The 24,122-nt window shown below is 36.6% G+C and overlaps 1 protein-coding gene across 3 annotated transcripts in view; it reads left to right on the top strand.

The window, feature by feature from the left end:
- The first annotated feature begins 1,313 nt into the window (after positions 1-1,313).
- ARID4A (AT-rich interaction domain 4A) overlaps positions 1,314-24,122 on the top strand; it is a 52,002-nt gene continuing 29,193 nt past the window's right edge. For 2 of the 3 annotated variants that reach the window (XM_019474794.1, XM_009289826.2), the window contains exons 1-9: positions 1,314-1,420; positions 3,893-3,958; positions 4,923-5,013; positions 16,090-16,169; positions 16,280-16,374; positions 17,003-17,135; positions 19,103-19,182; positions 20,948-21,024; positions 22,891-23,057. In XM_019474794.1, the coding sequence (XP_019330339.1) occupies positions 4,932-5,013; positions 16,090-16,169; positions 16,280-16,374; positions 17,003-17,135; positions 19,103-19,182; positions 20,948-21,024; positions 22,891-23,057 (714 nt within the window). In that variant the 5' untranslated portion in view covers positions 1,314-1,420; positions 3,893-3,958; positions 4,923-4,931. Of the gene's footprint in view, positions 1,421-3,892; positions 3,959-4,922; positions 5,014-16,089; positions 16,170-16,279; positions 16,375-16,800; positions 16,827-17,002; positions 17,136-19,102; positions 19,183-20,947; positions 21,025-22,890; positions 23,058-24,122 lie in introns of those variants that run through there. The other variant, XM_019474795.1, reaches the window with a different exon arrangement.

The raw sequence follows: 24,122 nt of genomic DNA, 5'->3' as shown, positions 1-24,122 counted from the left end.
TAGGCTGTAGGCTGACCGCGGGGCGGGTCCCTCTCCCCCCTCGCTAGCTGCTCCGGCGATTTCATTTTTAATCACGCCTCGGGCTGCTCCGGCGATTTCATTTTTAATCGCACGCCTCGGCCGAGCAACAGTAGGATAACGCTGGACGGGGTTTCGGTGCATGCTGCAAATCCTGTTTCTGCTCTCCAGCTGAGGTGTGGGTGAGCTAAGCTCTTACCGTCTTGCAGTAGTAGTCTGAAAATTCACGACGTCTTTGAGTTGTTGTCCTTTGGGCTGCTGCCTTTAAATGCTTCCTGTATCAGCAGCTGCTATTGCAAGTTTGCAAAACCGCAGCTTTTGTCCCGCCTTAGCTGTTGCCGGTTTTTTTCAGTACAAAGGCTTAACATTTGCAGTATGATTCACAAAAGAGAGAAAAAACTTTTTTTTTTTGCCGTCGGAGTTGAAGAAATAATAGCAATTAAAAAAAAAAAAAGTAACAGAAAAAGTTATTTAATATTCTGTGCTGATTTCCTGTCTCGATAGACGTTTTCAACACAGTAATTTTGTCCCTGTTGATCAGTTGCTACAAGTACAATAAAGTGAAATGTTGAGTAATAAAGTCCAGATTAAGGAAAACATGATGAGAAATACTTCTCTCTCTTAAAATGCATAAGCAATTAAGCTTTGATAAAGGCATTTCAGGAAAGAAAAGTACTAGTTAACAGCTGTTTGAATGATTACAACAAATTTCTCTAGAGGTCTCCTTCTAGTCAGCAGGAAAAAAAAAATTCCTATATATAGAATATTACAGGCTTAATTGTTAAGTATTGGGATGTTAGCAATCTCAAACGTTTAAAATAATCTGTGTCATTGGATTGCTTATAACTGTACTTCTAAGTACAACTATTTTTTATACTGCCTTTTTGCAGTTGAAATATTTTCTTTTTGTATGCTGTATAGGAATGACTTGAATTAATAGTCACTCCTATACGTTACTACCCTTTTTATAAGGAGATGTTCCAAATATCAGTTCAATACCCTCAGAAATATTTCTGGGAGACTAATTAGGCTGACAAAATTGGGAATTGGGGGGGGGGGGTGTCAACATCACTGGTAAAATAAAACTTCCTGTAACTTGTTTGTTGGTTTCTTTTTTTTTTCTTTCTCCTTTTAAAGAACAGTCTGATTGCAGTTCTGAGTGCGGACGTTGTTTAGCGCTTAAAAGTCAATAGGTCTAAAAGTTTAGACGTAAAACTAAATATATAACGATGTAGCTGTAAAAATAAATAAGAAGAACTAAACTTTGTTCTTATTTTTTGTTTCTTAATAGGCAGCAGATGAGCCTGCCTACCTGACAGTGGGAACTGATGTCAGTGCCAAGTACCGTGGTGCCTTCTGTGAGGCAAAGATTAAGACCGTGAAAAGGCTTGTGAAAGTCAAGGTAGTATGCTGTGGTTGTTGCTGATTTTATTAAAGCATTGTGTTGAAAGGACTGTCAGAGGAGATCCTAGTCCTGAAGATTAGGAAATGTTCATCGCCTCACTGTATGAATTTTAAAGAAGACTTGAATGTTGTTTTTCATAGTTTGGCGTTGGGTTTGGGGTGGGTTTTGTTTGTTTTTTGTTCTTTTTGGGGGGGTGGTAGTGGTTTTTTTATTTTTTTAGGAGGATGCTGGAACAAGAATGTGCTTTCAAATTACCTATTCTCGCTACTTCTTTCCTGATCACAGTTGTCTTCTGTTTGTGAATGCATCAGTTTCACAGCAATCAGTTTTGATGTCACAAATAGAGGATTATGGCTTTACGTGAGTAATAAGGAATAAGAGCAACCTCTTCAGAAGCAAAAGTTCCATTTCATTCCAGCTGACATTCTCAGTTTTATAGCTCGGAACTTAAGAGGCAATGCCAAAATAAATCAACATAAGAGCAAAAAAGATGGCAATAATTAGTTTCTTAGAATAGGTTTTAGAAATGTCCAGGATAACATTTGTTAAGTTTTGAGCATCTTGCTGCCGCTTCTAAAACAGCGTGCTTTGGCTGTAGCTGAGTTTCTACACATGCATAGTACTGGCACATAATACTCATTCACATTTACCGGTCTTACGCCGAAACAACCAAAAAAGAAAGTCATTATTTTGGTGTTGCAGTACTGTTGTTAATGCTAGTATGGGAAAACAAGAATAAAACGTAGTTAAATAAAAGTGAAGAATTCAAAGTAAATACAGAAATTATTCTTCTGCTTTGTTTTGTCAAAATGTTCCCACTTCCTACTTTCTTGTCTACTGTCCAGGATATGTAAATAAGGCATTAGTGACCCAAAAACCCCTAACAAATAGAGATCAAAGCTTCTTTTTATAACTACACATCTAAGTTTTCGCATGCTTTAATGCGTACATCAAGTAGAAAAAGCTATCAGCCTCTTCAGTTACGTATATAGATCATATCACTTTATCAAAGTGCTTTTCATGATAAGAAAAAAAACCCCACGATTCGGATCTTGGAGTCTTTTCTCCTGTTCTTAATGAGTACTTTTAGAAATTTGTGATGTTCTTTGAAATCTGTGTTAATGAGAAGCTCCGTAGGAAGCAGCGTGCTGCCCTTCCTGGTCTGACATCCTTGATTTTGTATCTGTATCTTTGGTCTGATAGAGTATTTAGACTGTTAATAGGTGTGAGTTTCTTTTTCTCATTAGAATCTTACGCTTTATTACTCCATGGTAAGATTTGGAAGTGTATGAGGCTGCTGTGATTTGGTGGAAATTCCTGTCACTGTATCTCAATTATGTTACAACAATTAAGTTTTAACAAGCTAAGCCTGATATTGTAGTTAAGAGCGCGTAGGCACACCCCGGCACACTTGCAGAGAGTCCAAAAAGTCCAGTAGTCTTTTCCTGAGTAGCAACACAACCTGTATTCATCTCAATATAAAATATAAAATTTGAAATAAAAATTGCATAAACTGCATTATTAACCTGAATGTGCGTTAATACCAACGCTATTTTAGCATGCCACTAGTGTTGTATATATAAATACAGCTACAGCATAGACTGTGGTTGGGGGGTAATTGGGGGAGCTAGAAAACTGGACATCTTTATAGGTGGAAAGGAAGCTCCTGGAACTTTTGATTCCTGAAAAGAAATAGGAATTTTATTATTAAAACACCGTAGGTGTGTTTGCTATAACAAATGGTGGTGAAACAGTTAACAGTGTTGACATCTAAATATTCATCGATTACGTTTCTAAACTGAGTCTCTGCAAACTCAGGGATTCAGATTGCATAGGTTTACATTCACTCTGTCTCATCAGTGTTACCTTCTCAAACAGGATTTTAAAGGGAGAAGCGTAGTTTACTTACACTGTAACTGATCCTTATTTTCATTACACTCGTAGCGATTCATATCTTTACCGTAAAAACTTTCTCTCGCTCAAGGTAGCAGAAGTGGTCGTGTTGCGGTCAGTTCGGTGATTTTTTTGATATATATTTAATAAAGAGAGCTTTTTATTTTGGTTATAGTTTAGTACTCAACGTGTTGTTAACAAAGTGGTACAGTTGAAGTAGAGAGAGAGAAAAAACCTGCTTAATCTTCTGATCTGGAAGCCCAATTCCAGGAATGCCCTGGATTGCATCAGTATCCAAACTCACATCAAAACATATTTTCTTTGCCTTGGAATGGCTGATGTTTCGTTTGCCCTGTTCTTTAACTATGATGTTTCAGATTAAATATTAAGTGTGATACTTGGGGCTTCCTGTGAGTACCACCGTCCATGCCAAGTGTTTTGCATTCAATAATGTTTGAGTCCATTTGATTGATAAAGATCTTATTTTCCAAATTATTATCAATACAGTTTCATATGCTTTTTGTATGCTATTGAAAATAAGAGATATATATATAAAAGTTTATGAATATCTTTCAGGTGGTCCTGAAGGGGGATAACTCAACTCAGTTAGTGCAAGATGACCAAGTGAAAGGACCTCTAAGAGTATGTATATTGCATGCCTTTTTTTTTGTAATCACATAATTGATTTGTAAAATTCTAAATTTTGATGCTGTTTAGGTGGGTACCTGTTCTACAGAATTTAAATCAAAAGGAGGAGGCTCATTGCTTTAGGTCAGATTGATTCTGAGTAATTAGCCTTAACTCTTAACTCTTGTAGCTGAGGCTGTTTATGCTTCTCCAAACGCAAACGGTTTTGCACACACAGTGATTTTTGTATCTTGTAAGACACAAAACTTCTTATAAGAAGTAACAGAGAACTTGATTATGAAGCTAAGTTCAAGCCTGTTAGACGACGGTAAATACGATTGCTCTAACTGCATTTTAAAATAGTTGATGTATTTTATATAAAAGTATGTGTTGGTTTGTATTTTTATATGTAACGGTTGTCTGCTAAAATACGTAGCTGCATTATAAAACACTGACTGCAAATAGAGCTCCTTAGAGGAGATCATCTTTTTTTGTCTTTGTGTTTTCTCTAGCTACTGCAAGAACACCAATGCATGTTGTAGGCTGCTAGTGGAATTCTGATCTAGTTGACAGTGTAGTGGAATTCTGGTCTAGTTGACTGTGTAACAATGTTTAAAGGATAAAAAATAGTAGTAATTGCATGCACATCAGTAATAAAGTAATAATTACTTTGATTGAATATTTGAATATTTTTTTCAAATTGGCCTTCTGTTATTTCTTGTGATGATGTAAGTCATGCTGAGATTAGATGTTCCGAGTTTCTTACTGCTTTACTGTCTACTTGCAGTTCAGCCTTCGTGCTTTAAGGACCTTTGTTCTTACCAGCTAAGTAACTACATTTTACAAAGTAACATTTAGCTAAAATGAATCTTTAAAAAAAAACAAATCTAGCTTGCTGGAAGAATTAATGTGTACATGTGTTTTTCTCCATTATATGGGTTTGGGATTACATGTAACCTTGAGATACTCCTTTTTGCAGGTTGGTGCAATGGTTGAAACCAAAATGCCCGATGGATCCTTTCAAGAAGCTGTTATCAGCAAGCTGACAGATGCTAGTTGGTATACTGTAGGTGAGTAGCCACATGCTGCCATTTACGGTCTCTAATCTTTGAACAATATATTTCTAATTATAGGTAATAACGTAAGTAATTATATCTTGTATTGTAAGATCAGAGATAGATTTTGTAGGGGACTTTTTTAAGTCTTCCAGGTCTTGTTTCCTTTTCCATTTAAAATAGGATAATAATTATTTGATGTTCAGGGGGGCTGTTGCAAAGGTAATTGCAGGGCTGAACAATCGAGTTTTATTTGGCACAATGTATGTATACTGATGTTAGCATCACTCACTGGAATTCAGAAAAATTTCTGCAGATTTTAAGACATAAACCTCGTAATTGCACTTCTAGCTGAAAACCTGTGGCATGTAATGAATGACTGAAACGCAAGCCTTCTTTCACTGTATGCAGTCTTGTACGCAAGGAAAACATTGGTCGCACCACTATGCATTCTGAAGTCATTCCTCTGTTCTGTGTAGAGTTGAGGGTCGTGTTTTGTATGAAACAATAGAAAGGACTTTTTTTTTTTTTTTTTTTTTTTTGTAAGAAACAAATTGACACGTCACACCTTAAAAAGAGAAGAGGGGACATTCGCTCATAACGCAAATAACTGTTTGCTTTAAAATAATTTTCAAATAATGATTATACCTAAAGTGAAATAGAAAACTACTTTGCTTCTCGCGTTGGAGGCTCATGCACTTTTCAGTGATTGAAACAGAAACCTCAGAATGCAGGGTCAGCGAAATTTCAATGTTGAACAAAAATTCTGTGCAAGATAAATTTATTTTGAATAATTAGAATTGCTCATTCTGATATCTAGATTTTTCTGAAACAGCTCTAACAGTAGAATGACAAAACCCAGCAACATTCAAGTAATACTAGATAAGCAAATAAAAAACCACAGTATTTGAATCAAAGAGCTTTGCAAGCACCCGTCCTTTTTTGCACAACTTTCTTACAGCAGTGGAGCGTTATATTCACTAATAGTAGCGTGGAGGGAATGTGCTCCTCTTAATTCTCCTGTACCTGCTACTCTTTGGCATTGCTTTTGAGATTGGTACTTGTAAATTTGAACTGTTTGTTTCTTACTAGCTGCCTTGTATACTGAATGTATTCAGCTTTACTTCATATTCTTTTGTACTCTCTTGAGGAGTCCTCTACTGCATGGTGTCAATTATTTTGATTCATTAACCCCTTTTTTAAGATATAAAGAAGATCTTTTCAGTAATCCAACATTTCCATTGCAGTAGATAAGGTTATGTCGTCTTTGGTGGGATCAGGATAAGGCTCTCACTGCAGATAATTTGGAAAGATTTATCACTTTATGATTATTATTGTTATTGCATGTTTTAAATATAAGCCAGTTGACTTACCAGTTGACAAAGCTCACTGCTCTTTGCATTTTTCTTCAAGATTGTAACCTTGCTGTAAAATTGTAGATTTAGCTGTAAAATCGTAGTTTATGTCAGGTCAGGGAGGAAAGGCAGGATTATTCTGGAGTGCAGAAGATTTAAAATCTACTTGGTTTAGTACTATGATGTGACATACTCTGTGAAGAACACTGGACCTTCAACTTTGCTTTATATTGACTTAGAGGTTCACCGTTCTGATACAGAAGAGATAAGAAACACAGTCTTGCACTAATAATTTCATGGTTTATGAATTAGCATTTCCATTTTAAAAGTCTGATTTATTTTATTTTTAAAGTAGCGTGTTTAGCTAATTCTGTTCGAATTTGGACCAGAAGATTTACATCAGTAAACCAACCCTACATATTCCCGCTTCAGTGATTAAAAAAGGCTTTAAACTATTAGTTGATAAAACAAACATATTTGTCGTCTTACATTTGACAGGTGAACTTTAAATCCCCTGTTTTGGGGGTGAATTTTGTCTGTTTTTTTCTTTTTTCTTTTTTCTTTTTTTCCCTTTTGAGCAGTACATTTCTGCCAAAAATCTGTATTTGATGAGCAGGTGATTTGAACGGTGAACACATGCTCTGCCCTGTATTAGTGGATTGTTGTTTAGATTTAACAAGTTGTGGAACTCGCCCCAATAATGTAAGAGAGAAATCACGCATGCTATGATTTCTACTTTATACATTTATTGAAGTGCAGTTCCTCAGAAACTTGAACCAATGGATTAATTTATTATTTAAATTTTCTTTCCCCCAAAATATTTTTTGACAGGCGGAATAGGGAAAATAAACTCATATGTTTTCCATATGCAAATGTATTAAGACTGCTAGGATTTTGTAAAAATCTGGAGCTGGGGGTGCGTGTAGGATTTAAGTAATTTTACAGTAAGTTAACATGCAGTACTGTAATATGGCATGTAGAGTATATATACCTATGACAATGAAAATACAATTGTAACACATTGGAATTGTATTTAGATCTTATGACCATTTTTGTGAGTTGTACGTGGTGGCGTGCTTATTAGTGTCGAAAGCACAGTTAACATGGACCAAAGTAAGCAGAACGTGAAGTTTGTGTCTTAAAAAAAGTGGTTATTTTACTTTTAAGACTGGGGAAGTGTTCTAGGTTGAGTACAGACACACTGAGGTGTGAAGAATAAGCCTTATCTTTTGCCTGCTGCTTCCATTGTATCTTTGTAGAAAGTTTTGGATAGCTATTAGGTGTATGTTTATGTTGCTGTGAAGCAAGCAGAGTTGCATTGGTTCCTTTTTAATAGATGGTGGGCTGTACTACTTGGCAGTCTTACTGACTGATTCAGTCAAAGCTAAAGAGTTGAGAGGGAAGTGGATTAAACAGCCTTCAGGTTTCTAGAATGTCTTCCTGAATGTGGTCAGGCTTGAGATGGAAAGCACAAGGGAAGGCCTGTGTTTCAGTAGCGTGTGCTTTTCCTGTACTATTTATTCTCTGTTTTATGTAGCATCTCTTTCTCAGTGATCTAAAAGTAGACTGATATGGATAGGGAAACGAGTAATACATACAGACAAACATTTTCAAAGTACTAACTACAAAAATCCACCAAAACAAACCACATGCATGTCTAGTGAGAAGTGATGATGTTCACTTTTGCAAATCAGGTTCTCTATTTCAGATAGGTATCTAAAGAAGAAAAAAAGTCAGTTGAAACAACTTTGCTTTGTTCAATAAGGTGAACCAGTAGAAATGCTATGTTGAATTTGCTGTAGTAGGCTACTTTGCCACCAACATAACGAAAGAGCTGCAATGACGATCAGTTAGTCTATTTTAACAGCGTCTCCTGTCTATTAGTAGTGTTCGTGTACCCAAAATAAATAAGGATTTATTTTTATTGTAGCTGCCATGGAATCACTTTTTCAGCTATTTTTACCTAATAATGACGTTACTGTAGCCATTTAGTCGTATTGAAATTTTCAGCTGTGATTCGGAAATATTTTTGAAATTACCTTTGAAATTCAGGTTTTCAGTATAAGTAGGCGAAGAAACAAAAGCTGTTTGGAGTGAAAGTTTAACAATGTCGGGAAAATGCCATTGCACAAGTCAGCCCTCTCATCTGCTCAGTTGAATCTAAAGTGGGATGACAGTAATAGCGGTTCAAGTTCTTTGGATAACAAATGGCTCAGTTGGATGTTTTAATCTTTAAAATGCAATTATTTAAAATGAACTTACTTAATTTACGAATTTTAAAGTGCTGCATTGATGCTTTTGAAGTGCCGAATATATTGCTAGGTGATAATTGCATAGCATTAGAATGGTCTATCAGATCTGCTTTCAGCTGAGCCATGTTTGAATTATGGCTTACTTAGCGTACCATCCCCCTGATTCTCTGTTAACTTGTAAAATGCTTCAGGTAAATACTGAAATAATGTCTGAAATGACTAAAAAAAAAAAGAAAAAGAAACCACAACCCAGACCACACCTTACAAAGTGCATAGCTGTATTTTCCTTCTTTCACATTCTCTCTGGAATCTTACAAGCATTACCAGAATTTCAGAAAACAGAAATCCTTATGTATATGTTCTTTGAGGAAACACTTTTGCATCACTTATGTACAGAACTAGAAGCGATGTAATGTCTATATAAAAGTGAGAAACAGTATTTCAATTGAGCAAGCGTCCGAAGAGTTGCTGTTAGAACAGCCTTTTTTATTGCCCCATCAAAACGAAAGTGTCATCTCTCTTTTGACAAAACTCAGGTCAATAATCTGTATGTGCTTAGATCTCGTTAAGTGTATGTAATTTAACCATATCTACAACTTTAAACAAAAGAAAACAACAGATCAAACACACTGAGCCTTCTACCTTGTATTTTGCTAGATAAAATAATGGAAAAGTTTTTCTAAAGAGAGAAAGAGAAAACATGTATTAACTTTCAGTAATTTTTCCTCTGAAATGAGTAGGAAATAGGGAGAAAAAACCCAAAACACTGAGGCATTTGCAGTTTCTAGCAGACCTTGCTGTCAACAGTAGGGCTTTATATACTGTTTAGAGTGAAAGGGAGCGTGAATATTTTTTGAGAATTATGGCTTTCAAGCTTCATCTAGTACTTTTATGTAAGCGAGGACATATCTTTTCTCCTTTTAAAAGCTATCATGAAATGGCAGAATATTTTAACGTAAATAGTAAAGAATTTATTTTTCTCATTCTTTTCAACACTGCATGAGTCTGCAAAGCCAACAGAGCTTTTCCTTTTTGGCTCTAGTACGGTGTTGTACATCAACATGGCCCAACTTTGGCTGTGCTGTAAGCCAGACACCACTTCTGAGACACCTCTGTGAGCCCCATACCTCTGCGTGTGCTGCGCTCCGGCCTCACGTGGTGGTAACTCCCTCCTCTCATGTAGTCACTGTGGCAGTTTGCAGGGAATGCTGACTCTGTGCTGGGAGGAGTTAGATACCTGACTGCTCGTCCTCGTGCAAGTGAAATTTTGGGTAGTCCGCTTGAGTTGTTCAGGAAATGAAGTGTAGTCTCAGCCACCAGTTGCATCACTCCGGGGTACTGCATTTAGGAGGGCAGGTGACAGAAACAAAAGGTGTTAAGTATTTGGTTCTAGTCCTCTTTCATGTTGCATGGGTTTTGAAAATTCCAGTTCATAATTCTGAGAATGTTTATCAGAAAATGAACCAACAGTGATGTCCTAGGGCTTTCAGGAGCAGGGTTGCTAACAGGAGCTATTTATAGTCACATTTTCCTATCTTAAAAAAAGTTTTGCTCTTCTGATGCAGTGCGGAGGTATCTGTGCTAACAGGAAAAATTGACTTGGTCCTGGCTCCACTACAACTTTAAGCTCCTAACATGTCTTATTCCTGCATGAAGGGTGATAAAAGCTATCAGTGCCACCACGATCAGTGGACTTCATCCATGCCAGAGGCTTGTCGCTTTGTCTTTTTATAATTTCAACAGCACACATCTTGTAGTATGTGCAAGGCACTGGTCACATTTGTGTGGCTGGTTTGACCAGTTCTTCCCAGCATCCTGTTGAGTTCTACATCCCAGAAGCATCACTTCATCTTCTGGCTGTGCGTGCGTCATCCAGGAATCCAAAACCACAAGTGTGGGAGGGGAACTGTCCAGTTGCCCCCACTTTGCTGGTGCTCTATACCACCCTGACCCACCATAAATTTGTTCTTTTTGTCCTCAAAATGTTGCTTGGGTGGATTTTGAGGAAACCCTGAATTTGCCTGGAGTCCTTCCATGGGACGTATCGTTGTTTAAGTGCACCTGTGGCACATAGAAACTGTGCAATAGCTGTGTTGGTTGCTTTCTGGACAATCTAGAAAAAAAGAATAGCACCGCATTTTGCACTTAAGCGTGTTTAGGCAACGGGCAGGTAGAGGAGCAGATGTGATGGTGAAAAAGTATATTAACTGAACCTTGTTACAAATCAACTGGATAGAGCCTTTGGTTATAAAACCGCCTTTGTTACAATGTGGACTGAGTGTTAAAAAAAAAAAAAAATTGTGTAGGGATACACAAATACTGTAGGGAAAGCAAGGAGGTAGAATTTTTTTCTCTAATCTCTTCATATGTAACAATAGTAACATTACTGTAACATCTCAGAAGAAGCAGTTTCAGACAGTAGGGTTTTGTTTGTAAGGTGATGTTCTTCTATGAGTAGACTCAAAGGTCGCACTTCTGTGTTTTCAGTGATATTTCATATACATTTCTGTAGAGGAACTGAAGCTCATTTAAAATGATTTTTTTTTTTTTTTTTAAACTGAGTTCTGTAGTCTCTCCAGTAGGACAATATACTGCAGTATCTTGCTCTGAAGCCCTCTTACAGTGATGAATTGGTAGTTAGTACAGCCCTTGTCTACAAGGTCATTCAGCAAGTATTGCATGACTCTTGGTACTTTCCATATTGTTTCCGCAGCTGAAAAACAAAAATCTGCAAAACTTGCCCACATTCATCGAGACATTCATAGATAGCATCTCTGATAGTTCACAGATTACTACTTTGTCAGGCAGTTAGTGAAAATAATTAAGTGTGCATAGTGACCCTGGATCAGTTTTCACTTGTTGGTACGTACTTTCATTGTCTTGGTAGATTTAAAAGTTTTTGAATGGGATGAGGAATGAGAAAAAAGGTTTACTTGCTGTGCAGTACAGAATCTCTCCTCCTTTGGGCAGCAACAGGAACATAACTTGTTGGATTTGAAGTTAGCAAGCAGATGCAGCCTTGAGGGTTGTTTTTCCTGTTCACTTGTATATTACAGGACTGCCTTGTTCTGGTAACACTGATTGCTCTGTGAATAAGTAATATTGTAACTATTATGAGGTTGTTATTGCTAGTGTCCTGCTGTGTTCTCCTTTTTCTTTCTTTTTTTTATTTTTAAAATCTTAGGGATATTTATAAACAAGATTTAGTTAAACTGATCTGCAATATTTTGTGGCAAGTTTCTTCACAGTTCCTAAAAATGGTTTTGATTAGTCGACTCGTTAATATTTCTTATATAAATAAATGGGAACTGATGTTGAGAGAGTGTTTTTGTGAGGACAGGTTTAGTGTTATTTTTGTTAATGGCATATATGGGCCTGCTACAGACAGGGAATGGAAGATACCTGCTCATCAATAGTGAGTTGAAAGTTGCACCGTTTCATGCATTTTTGAGGTACTCAACTTTTAATTGAGAGAATTTTTTTCTAACTTTTGGGATGTATTGCATGATTCCCACTGGGAAGCTTTGTTTTTCTTTTTCTGTCATAGCTTTGGCTTGCCTAGGCTTCCATAAACAGGGAAAAAAAAAAATCCACTGTTCAAATACGCTCTGTACGGAGCATATTGAACTCCATTCTTGGGACGAGAACAAGCATTATAAGAGACTGTTCCTCCAGGTTGTGCTGCTTAGTCATCTTTTTTCCCCTTCTGTCAGCGTTCATCATTAAGCGACACGTTTGGAAGAAAGGCCTCTGGCCAGCAGAAATGTTGCTTTTCTTTCTGTCATTCCTAATTTGTTATATTGACTCTTAAATAGGAGTATATAGGTTCCTGGCTCGTACGTATCATTCTCTTTCCAGAAGTATTTACTGAAGTGGTCAGCTGGTACACCCTGTTTCCCCAACAAGTACATGCCCGCTACAAGATTAGACAATGGTAGTACTTAAAGGGCTTTTGCTTTTTCATACTTGTTTCTTTGGAAGGACAGGATCGTAAGTTCCTCTTCTAAGATAAATATTGTGGCACTGTAAAGACATCTTTTGATGACTACATTACATGTGTATGGGGAGATATCTCCCTCTCTTCCGTTCCTGTTTCCTTCCCCCCTTAACACAACTGATACTGTTCAGTAAATTCTTTCTTATGGAATACAACCTCTAGGAATTTCTGCTGCAGGAGAATTTGGGAGTTGTAACAATAACCTATTTGAGGAATTATAAAGTAATTAATACAAGCTATTCAACATTAATATAACAGTTTTTAATTTGTCTGTTTGTTAGTACTAGGCATTTTAACTAAACAGTGTTACTTCTGGATGAGGTTAAAAAGAGGAATGAATTTGCAGCTTAGAGCATATTCTAAGAGTGTATTAAGTTCTTCTGGCATGACTGCTATCATAGCATTACAGTATCACATAGCCAAAAAACGTGCCATCTGCCCTGCTGCCCTGATTTATGAAATTCTTAATAGATGACACTGTACATTGAAAAGACTTTAAGATTCTCTTGAAGCCTCTAGGACTAGCATTAAGAAGTCATGCATAGGGTGGCAGTAATATGAACGGTACGTCTGGTGAAGTAGATTTTTCTTAAAAGTGAGATGGAAACCACAAGGCCTACTTACTTTAAGAAGGGTATGTATTTTTAAAGGTGCTGAAACTATCAATGTGTGTTTCTGATTACCCTTTCAGTGTTGATATTTTCCAAAATTTCCAATATTTTCCAAACAAATATTTTCCCAAGAAGAGAAGCAAGTTTAAAGTAGCTACAATTACAAAATATTTCATGCATTGTGATTGAGAGACTTCTTACTTGGTCCCACTTCAGTAATTCAAATAATTGGTATTTTTGTATGAAAAATGGTGCTATTCTTTCTCCATTGACACTATAAAGTGATCACTAATTTAGCTAAGGAAATCTTTCTTTTTATGCTGTTCTGTTACACACTTTGTTGTTCTGCAGAGGTGGTGTTTTGCTCTGAGTTGTGCAGCTACGCTGTCAGTTGCAGGTGCTGTTGCACACGTCCACAACATAAATCATTGTAGAATGAGCAGACAATTTCTTATGTATCTAAAAACTCTTATGTGGTCAAAGAAAGCTTCAGTTTATCCTTGAAGCAAATAAATGACTTTGAAAGACCAAAAATATTAGTGCCTTCTGTTCCTGCCCCTCATGGGCCTTCTACCTCTGCCCCTACTGGTCCCCATCAAGACAGAAAATTAAATGTAACTGTCACTTTTCTATTAAATTTAAAAAACTTGAAGCAAATAAATGACTTTGAAAGACCAAAAATATTAGTGCCTTCTGTTCCTGCCCCTCATGGGCCTTCTACCTCTGCCCCTACTGGTCCCCATCAAGACAGAAAATTAAATGTAACTGTCACTTTTCTATTAATCATTTAAAAAAGGCAAAGTCTTTTTAAGTAATGATAATGCTATAGTATTTCCTTCTATATAACACCGCTTAGTTTTTGTTGTTGAGAATTCTGTTGTAATTGTCTAAAAGCGTTTTCGGTACTGAGCAGGTGATGTCTAGGGATAACCACACACAGACTTGATGAAAATGTTCTAGTTTTGTCGTTTGTGTGTGCGTATATGGATTTACACATATTTATATGAGACTTTCAGGGGTTGGATGTGTTGACTCTATCCATTCTTTTAACCTGAATGAAGAGTGAGGGGGAGAGAAACTTCAGTCCTGGAAGAAAATTACCAAGGTGAAATGGAACATATTGGACTCGATCACTTTGAAAGAATCACGCACTCTTACACTGCCGTGCATTTCCTTTTCCCCAGGCAGGACACTCTCACGTGGCTGCTGAAGGGAGATATTTTTCTACACTTCCATTTAACGGTTATGCCAATTCCTTGGCCTGCTGCAGTTCAGGAAGGAGGTCTGAGAACTTGTGCTTCTCCACCTTCCTTTCCTGAAGTTGTGTGATAACTGCCTCTTGTATGAAAGGAAGTACTCTATCCTTTTGGAAAGAGTAGCTTTCCTTTTAGGGGTGGGAGAGGGATTTCAGAAGGGGCTTTGGGGTTTTTTTTGTTTTCTTTTTTCTGTCGTCCACCTGTTTCAGTTTTGGAAAACGTAGAGTGGCCTAGCACTTCTTCCCTGTATGGCAAGGGACAAGCAGCTTCTGTAGAACAGGCCACTTCTGTACCTTCAACTAGAGAAAACAGAGAAAAATGGCAGAAAAAGACCTGTAGGAAGAGGGCTGCTTTTGAGGCATGGTGTAGACTTGTCTTCGTTCAGGTATGAAATGGGGAATAGGACTGAAAGCATGACTGTCAAGCTCTGAAAGCATACTCATGCTTTCGTTGTCTCTGGGTCTGAGGGGTGATTAGGAAAACTTAATTATTCAGCATTAATTATTTTTTCCTCCATGTTTTTTTTGTCCGTGGAGGTGAAATATAAATTTATTTGATATTTATGCTAGCTTAAGAGATCTATTTTTTTCATAGCAGTATGCCAAAATTATCATACCAATAAGCATGACACTTGAAACTTTTTTTAAGTTCACTACTGGACAAAGTATGTTTCAAGTAGTTTAGATATAGAGTAGTATTCTGCACTTTGACCCATACAAATAAACTTTTACCTTACTGGAATGCCAGACTGCAGCCACCTGGTCTCTGCTCTTTGAAAAGGGTCTGTTCACATGGCTCAGACAGTGGGATCTGAACCAGGGCGGGGGGGACTAGTAACTTTTCTTTCCTTCTCTTCGAGGAAGTTTTTGTGAAAAGGTTTTATTTAAACTGAGTAGATCAGTTTTATTTAGTAGATCTTTTATTTAAGAGTAGATCTTTCTCTGGCAAAGCTTGCAATAGCCTTACAGCATTCTAGTTGTCTTCAGCTGTGCATTGATGGAACTTCTCTGTTACTTATACATGAGTTTTAAGAGAACAGGATGTCTACTAAGTATTCTTTATAAATTGGTCACACTTACAGTTGCAAGTTTCTAGCACTCCCAGTCTGTTGGTAGCACAGTATTGATAGTGTAGCAAAAACTATCACACACTTGTTTTTCTTTCCATTCCTTTGTCTTTTTGCGGGGTTGTTTGTAGCAAGAGAGAGGATTAAAAGGTAGCATAGGTAAGGAATAAAGGGGTAGGGTAAAAAAAACCCAAACCCAAACAAAATGCTAAGATTCTTAGATAATAGTAACTGATATACAGCCAGTAGCTACGGTTTGAAATGTGCAGTGTATCAATAAGAAGGATGTCTAAATTAGACTGAGACTGTTGCATCCAAAAGCCTTACTTTATACTGGCTTGAATCTCTGTGTGAAAATGTTATCTGTTCTTAGACTGGATCTTGGATACCACCCTCCATATTCCTTGTGAACAAAAGTAGCGTTTAAATGGAGGTCTTGGAAGTCATGTTTTAGAGAATATTCTAAATTGTGAGATAACTAGTAGACTTGTATTGTCTCTTGGGAAAGATATCTGATCATCTTGTGCCCATGTGTTTTCTTGGCTTCATACTAGTTTTTGATGATGGTGATGAAAGGACCTTGAGACGAACCTCGTTATGCTTGAAGGGAGAAAGGCACTTCGCAGAAAGTGAGGTAAGACAATGATGGACATGCAATGAAAACTAAGTAGTTTATTTATTTATTTATTTATTAATGATAAGAAGAAATTGCAAATTCCTTTTGTTTCCTCTTTTTCCACGTAGACACTTGATCAACTGCCACTAACCAATCCAGAGCACTTTGGAACTCCAGTTATTGGGAAGAAATCTAATAGAGGAAGAAGGTCGTCTCTTCCTGTGTGAGTTTTTCTAGTACTCTGTTGCTTTCCTTTCCTTTTAGTGTCCTTTGTTAAAACTGAAGTAGTACCATTGAAGCTGTAATGGTCTGAATGCTCTATCATGTGAGCTGCGTACACAGCTTATGGACTTAAGTAATTCAGTTCATGCAGACGTGTTCATATGTTAGCAGTATTATCAAACTGATGGGGTTTTTTTCCTGTAGTAGCCTTAAGAATGTTTATGCTTCTTTCATATAATAGGAACTCGTGTCAGGAAATGTAGGATTTTTAACCTTCTTTATACTGCACAAAGTAGGAAAAAAAGGTGCTTTTAAATTTCTGGGGTAGAGACCATTTCTCTTTGTTTCATGTCTGTGCACAATCAAATCCTGATTCATACCTCCAATTCCAACACGATGCTGTTGTAAAATACTACTACTTGGAAAGGATTTCTACAAAATTCCTCTTACTAAGTAAGTGCACTCAATATTTAAGTGTGTTTCAAGCAATTTCAGCTCTTAAAATTCTAATTTTGTTTTTGAAGCTTTGCAGAACAGGAAGAAAGATCTGGTTGTAAGCTGTATTTGCTGTCAAATACTAACTTCAGACGAAAACTTTAAAATACTGTATGTATGTTTTAATAATTTAGTACTGAAGATGAAAAGGAAGAAGAAAGTAGTGAAGAGGAGGATGAAGATAAAAGGCGGCTTAATGATGAATTGCTTGGCAAAGTTGTGAGTGTGACTTGTAATTCTGAGAAGGCAGACTGGTATCCAGCTTTGGTAAGTTGCTTAAGACGTTGACATCTCTAGTGCCATACTACTAATATCTTTTTAGACAAGAGTGTCATCTGACTTGTTACATTGTTCATATAGCGCTTTTCCTGGATAGGATGGTTTGCAAACTTCACAACTTTTACAGCAAAGTTGCGAAGGTAGTCAGGCTAAGCTCTGCTGCCCGTATTTGCTAAAAATACAAATATTCTACAGTATCTATCAAGAGTAGGAGAGCAAAGGTTAACGTTTATGTATCAGTTACAGTTTTATGGCTCTTAAGACTTTCAAAATTGCACATAAAATGATTGGTATGTAACAATATTTTTCTTCTAAAAATAAGATGCGTTAGGACTTGCACTCCCAGGCAATTTAAGAGCAAGTAGATTTATGAATCTTAATTGCAGTGGAGTTTTTATCTTTTTGTATTTAATGATTACCTTTTTTCTTAGACTTTCAATCTTATGAAATACAAAGTTCCTTTCATGCTTGCATTTACATAAATGGCCAACTACTCTAGCAGCAGAGGTCGGTTATTATTTTTATTTGACTGTCAGTATAGGATATAGCTGTTCATTGCCAGTGCTGATAATAAATATATATTAAATAAGTTCAAGTACAAGTAGTCTTGTACTGTAAAGGTAGAGACTTTGCAGATTCTTTATACACACAGAAAAGTTTACAGATGCGTATTAAAAGTTGCTTTCTTTAGTAAACTTTTTGGTATTGTCAGACAAGCTGAGTACGCATCTTCTGTCATCCATCAGAGACATGTTTGTTTAAAAAAAAAAATACTTTGTAGCATTAAACATGCAGGTTTGGTTCACTACTTTTTGCAGACTTTATTTACTTAACTGTATATTCTGTAGTCCTTTACTTTGAGTCTTCATGGTTAGCTGGAGCAAGCTCAGCTGTTACAATCTTCTAACTTACTTTAACATTTTATTTCCCTGCGTGAATCCAGGATCAAAAGGTAACTAACCACACAGGCCAGTTGTCTTCCCTTCCTTGAAAGAACATTATGGTGTAACGTGGGGTGAATAGTTGACACTGACTTATCCAGCTGTATGTATCTCAGTTTAAAACGTGAAATGTGGTATTGTTGTACGTGTTCTGATTGTTGTATATCCCTTTACTAACAGCAGATTTTAACTTAACGTGGTTCTAACTAGGGAATTAAGTTACTGGAGGCCACGTACCCGTTCTGTCCTCTGCTACCTGATAAACAGGAATGTCTTACCTTGATTTTGGGGGTAAAATTCTGACACATCTGAATGGGGTGGCACAGTTTCCTCTGAGTCCTGGTAGATCCAGAAGTTCATCTGCATTTGACGTTTTCTGTCTGTATATGGTCTAGAGCAAAGTGTAAACTTGTTCCGTTTGTGGTAATACAAATGCTGCAAATGCATTTTTATCACCTTTTTAGACTTGTAGAGATGATACTTCTGTGGAAGGGTGTGCTGGATTCCACACTGGCTCGTATTATCAACACCTCAAAAAAAACCCCCAAAAACCAAAAACAACCCAAAAAACCAAACAAAAAACCCAAACCCTACTTACCTCTCAGTTTGAATGCCAAAGATCAGAAGCTGGTATAAAATAAGTGGGTCTGTAACTTTTTAAATAGATGCTTTAAACAGGTTTTGTATGAACAAGAAGAAAAAAGCAGAGTGAATAAACAGGATCCCATGCTGTTACCCCAGTGGAGTAGCTTTTGAGTTTACAAATGAAACTGCAAACTTTTCTGGCTTGTACATAACAAGTAAATTTAAAAGTTTGAGGTAAACTGCTTCTCGAAATTTGTCGTTGTTGGCTTTGGTAATATAAATTGGAGTAGGTTTCTTTTCTCGGAACTGGTAGTTATAATAGAAGAAACAGGAAAACAGCAGTTTTCCTGCTGTCCATCTTTCTTTCCTTTCAAGATCAGCTTTTTTTTTTTTTGTTGCTTAAAAAAAGTGTTTTATTTGAAACTTCAGGTTGTGTCTCCCAGCTGTAATGATGACGTCACAGTGAAAAAGGACCAGTGCTTAGTTCGATCCTTTGCGGATTCCAAATTGTAAGTAATAGCTTACTTTCATTAGATGTATATGGGAGAAGAATGCAAAACTAATTACATATTGCTTCTGAAGACATTATTTCTTCCAAAAGCCAAGGGTACAATTTTGTGTATTGTTGGTTGTACACATTTGTCATTCGTAGTCCATTTCCAGCTAACTTCTTCTGTGCTTACTCGCCCACCTTTACATCGTGTGTACAGATAGAGGTCATTGGATTAGTAAAGTTTCTGGTGTTTCTTTATTTTAAAAAAATCAACAACTTCGGGGAAAAAAAACAGGTGTTAACGCTTTAGATGACTCCTGTTCTTTGAAGTGTGAGTTTTGGTTTTAATTATTTCCCTTAATTTTTTAATTACTATGTCTTTATGGGTGTCTGTTGTAGTAGTTTGGATATCTGATTGACTCATTACCTCCAGTGCCCAGATGTCCATGGCTGTTTAAATAGCAAGGTTGAAAAGTGTTTAATCTACTTTTTTAAATAAAAAAGTGATTGTAAAGTAACCGTTTAATTAAAATTTTTACAGAATCTGAACGAAGATTCCTGTGAAAATAAAGAAAGGTCCTCTTAGTCCATCGCCCCCCAAAAGGGGGAAGGGGAGGGGGGAGAGAGAGAGAGAGAGAGATGTGTGTCTTACTTAAGGAATAATATATTCAAAAGAATATGAACACTGTTTTTTCAAGCTGTTTCCCTTTATTTCTCTTCATCCTTACTTCTAACGCACCTGTCTCAACATATTGTAGCTAAAAACTTACTTGCCAAAGGCCAGCTGTCACCTCTCTTTCTCTCTTTATTTCAAAGTGAACAATTTGTGGGTTTTTTTTTTTTTTTTAATAGCCACGATTATGAGTAGGACGTGAGCACTTGATTACTGAAACGTATTTCAAGTAACTGAAGATTTAATTCATTTTGGCCTCTTAATGTAGACATGTATCATCAGCCTTCTAGATAAGTCTGGTTCTTTATATACTGAAGGTAGAATGTTATTGGAAATCATGCAGACTTGCTCTGTTTTACTTTTTTTTGTCCCCCCCATAGTATTATGGCTTTAACTTCAGAAAATGGTAGCCTCCAATTCCTGAGGTTTTACTCCAGTTTTTCTGAAATAATGAAAGAAGAAAAAAAACCACCGTATTATAATAACTAACTTGTAAGGCTTTCCTTGCAGGTTGGTTAGTATTTCTATTGTAGTAATTCAGTAACTGAATATTCAGTATAACTTTAGAACAGAGCAACTTCCATATATTTTGCTGTGAGAACACTTCTGTAATTTAAAAATAAAAATCAACTATTTATCAATGCAGATATGTGAATTTGGCTTCACTTGTTCTGTGCTAGTAGAAATGCACTTTGAAAATAGAGGGCTTGTTTCTTCTTAGCTAGATTGCTGGTTTGGGTAGCAACTGTTGATTGATGTGAATATTTTCAATTTAGAAAATGTTTTTTGCCTATGTAGAGTATTTTACCTTGGCAAATTTGTGCGCAGGTTAAACATTTAAAATAAAGTAGCTTTACAAACTTTTCTTAATTATTTAATTACAAGGGTTCTTTTAGTGTCTGAATTTCAAAGAAAGGTTGGAAACTTACTCTGGTTTCGAATCTTGTATTAGGACCTACAGTAGCAAATGCCTTATGCATTTAGTTGTTAGGAAGAACCTTGAAAGTGAATGATAAATCTTGAAAATTTCAGAAGTTGCTAGTTTTCCAAGTCAAATGCTTGCTTTACTGTGATTTAAAAATAATAACAGAACCTTATTCTTTTTCAGTTACTCAGTAGCAAGAAAAGACATTAAAGAACTAGATGTTCAAAACTTACCAAAATCTGAGTCCTCTCCTAAAAAAGGTAAATTAGAATAAATTCTAGGTGTTTAAAAAAAGTAATCTTGTGCAATAGTACTTTTTAACTTTTGCAGATAAACGATGGCCTGTTGATTTCTGATAATTGCTCTTGGATATCTTGCAAACAATTTTAAATGTGATAAAGTAGAGAAACTTTGGGTATAGCCACCTTATTATTAAAATAGCACCTAGCAGAAGTGTTGTTTATTTGATTTTTATTTCCTTCTTTCGATCCACTCCAAATTCACGGAAAGTGAATGGAATATTTTCAAGGTACAGTATTTGAAATGTCATTGAACAATGGAATATATAGTTACCTCTCCGAAAACCAAAGTTTTGTGCTATTGCTCAAAACTCTTTGTCTTTACATTAAAAATACCCAGACAGCAAGCTTTAAACTTCATTAAAACAGCCTGCCTGTGATTAATGTTTGATTTAAAAGTATAATTACAGAACTTGATTTCTGGATGGATGGATGATGTGACTACAATAATCCATCTTTTTAGTGAGCTTGTAAAAGGCCAGATTCTCACTTCAATGTAAATAATTCTTAAACTTTTAGTGTTGTTTCTCCCAATCAGACCTCAAAACACAAAATTTGTTAAGGAGAAATATTTAAAATGTATTTATTAAAAATAAAATAAATAAAAAAACCCAGCAACAACATCCCCCCCCCCCAACCAACAACAACAGTTCCTCTGGTTTGAGTAAAGGTGAACAGCTCCTTAACAAGATTTAACATCATACTCACAAATGAGAGCTTGAGGTGGTTTTGATTGCTTCGTGTAATACTTAATGATTTCACATATACTTTCTTCTTAATAACTATTTCACAGTGGAAGAACTTTAGAACAGCCAAAAAAGTGATCGGATGCCAGGTTTGACAGAAATTGAAGAAAGGGATTTTTTTTTCATGCAGAACATAATTGGGTTGTGACATTCATTGCCATGAGGGAATATTGTGGAACCGGAGGTACTAATGGTTTCAAAAAGAGTTTAGACAACTTTCTGGAGGTTATTCTATCAGCAGCTATTAAAAGCTGGTGCCTTTTCTTCTCCAGCAACACTGTGAATGGTTCATTGCAATATGTCTCTCTTTTGGGTATTATTCTGCTTTCTCTTTGTTAAAGATTTTTATTGTGTCTGGGGGGCATGTTTTGGGGTTATCTGGGTTTGTTTTGCTTTGTTGTTTTCCCCCCTTGGAGCACCTCTTCAAGGAAAAGAATTTGAGGTATTCCCATTGTACAAGTATGACTTCTCCCCGTCTCATCACTCCCTTATTCATGAGTGTATTTTTCCTCTGTTCCAAACATTAACATAACATCTCTTTAGGCAGTGCTCTTAAACAAAACATTTGCTTTTTTTTTTTCAATCTAAACTTTAAGACATGAAGATACTTTGAAAAGAACAAAGTCATGGTACTTGATCTAACTGATGGGTTTGCTTTTTTAAATAGCTTTATTACAGTATTTGTCTCTTTCATACAGAAAAAGAATAGTCCACAGTTGCATAGAGTATAAGTGGATAAGTATAGGTGCTTATCTTTGGTACTGTTCACGTACATAGGTGTAAATCTTAGTAGTGTTCATGGAGGCCTATGCCTAGAGAACAACTGGATAGTGTGTGTGGGATGGATGTTCTCAACTCTAAACTCCTTGAGTTACTGATACTCGATCTTTAAAATTTGACAGTCTCAAGATGTAAAGCGTGTAGGCAATGTTTAAAGCTGAAGTATCTGTTTTATCACTTATTTCCATTTTTGGTTTAAGTTGGCATTGTAATTTACAAGAAGGTGAAAAGGAAATTAAAAATGCTTTGTGACTGTGAATACTGCGGATGAGGTGTAAAGCCAGGGCCCTTTCTTCTGTAGGGCTACAGGAGGCAACCACATTTCTCAACACAAAGGGTGTTCCTCGGAACTGGAAAATGGACATAAGTGAAATTCTGGAGTCCTCTAGCAGCGATGAGGAAGATGGAGCTGCTGCAGAAACTGATGAAGAGGAAGAAAAAAGAGAAGAGAAAACCGAAGAAGTAGTGGTAAGTCTGGGCAATTTCAGTCATTCTTCAAAGATAATCGAGTAACTTGCATGCCTGAAGATCCTGCACTTTCCAATATTTTACTCTCAGATGTAGCTTACTCACTTCAACGTGTTTTAAGACCTGTCCATCTTCCCTTTGCTACAGCCATCTTTATTGGGATTTGTGAGCAGTGGCGGATTGCCTCCTATTATCCAGTGCAGAAATGGGAGACAAATTTCAGAAATTAAGAATTCAAGAGAAGAGTGATAGAAAGAATCTAGGTCAGAAGGAGAGACATAACCAAAAAAATTGATGCTGAGCCTAATAGTAGTAATCCAAACTTAAATAAAAGTAACTTGTATTTTTCTTCTGTACTTTATATGTAGCTTATATAAAAAGTAACTTGTTTCTGAAAACAGTAGTGTGATTAAAAAAAAAAAAGTATTAAAGCAAAAGCAGTAGGCTGACTGAAAGTATGAGCTAATGCACGGTGCCTCTTAAAGCTCTTTGGTGCCTAAGACACTATTTAAGAGCAGTACAAGACTTAACCTTTTTAAGTGTTGGGTTTTTCTTAAGACCAGTATTACCGGTTGGGAATCGTAGAACCATATGCGATGCTGTGGATGGACTTTCCGTCTAATTTTTATGGTAAAATGTTTTTCTGCACTGGAATATTTTGAGTGGCTCCTTTTCCACAAAGTTAGCCGGTTTCTTCATGTCATCAAAAACGTATTTACAGAATTTCCTTTTATTTCTGCTACCTGTTTTTAACCTTGATGTTATATTTGGAAGGGGAGGGGGGGGTGTTTGATTGCGGGATTTGTTTGGTTTTTTTTTTCTCGTCGTGCGATTTTCACCATATGCTCGGAAACATTCCTTTCTTTACATCGGAAAAAATCAAGTGAAGTTTGCCTTCTGAGGAAGGTCAAACACCGTTTCCCTTTCCTTTCCCTTCCCCTGCAGCGTGCGGTTTTGTCAGCCCGAACACAGAATGGCCGTTCATACTTGGAGGCGGCCTACAGCGTTGCCGCGGCAACCGAGTGTTGGCTGGCAGTGCGCAAGCGCGGAGGGCGGGGACGGGGT

This window comes from Aptenodytes forsteri, unplaced genomic scaffold (assembly GCF_000699145.1).
Source record: "Aptenodytes forsteri isolate BGI_AS27 unplaced genomic scaffold, ASM69914v1 Scaffold76, whole genome shotgun sequence".
NCBI classification, from domain to species: Eukaryota; Metazoa; Chordata; class Aves; order Sphenisciformes; family Spheniscidae; genus Aptenodytes; species Aptenodytes forsteri.
The sequence above is the reverse complement of the archived record's forward strand: the minus strand, read 5'-3'. Positions and strand labels throughout refer to the sequence as shown.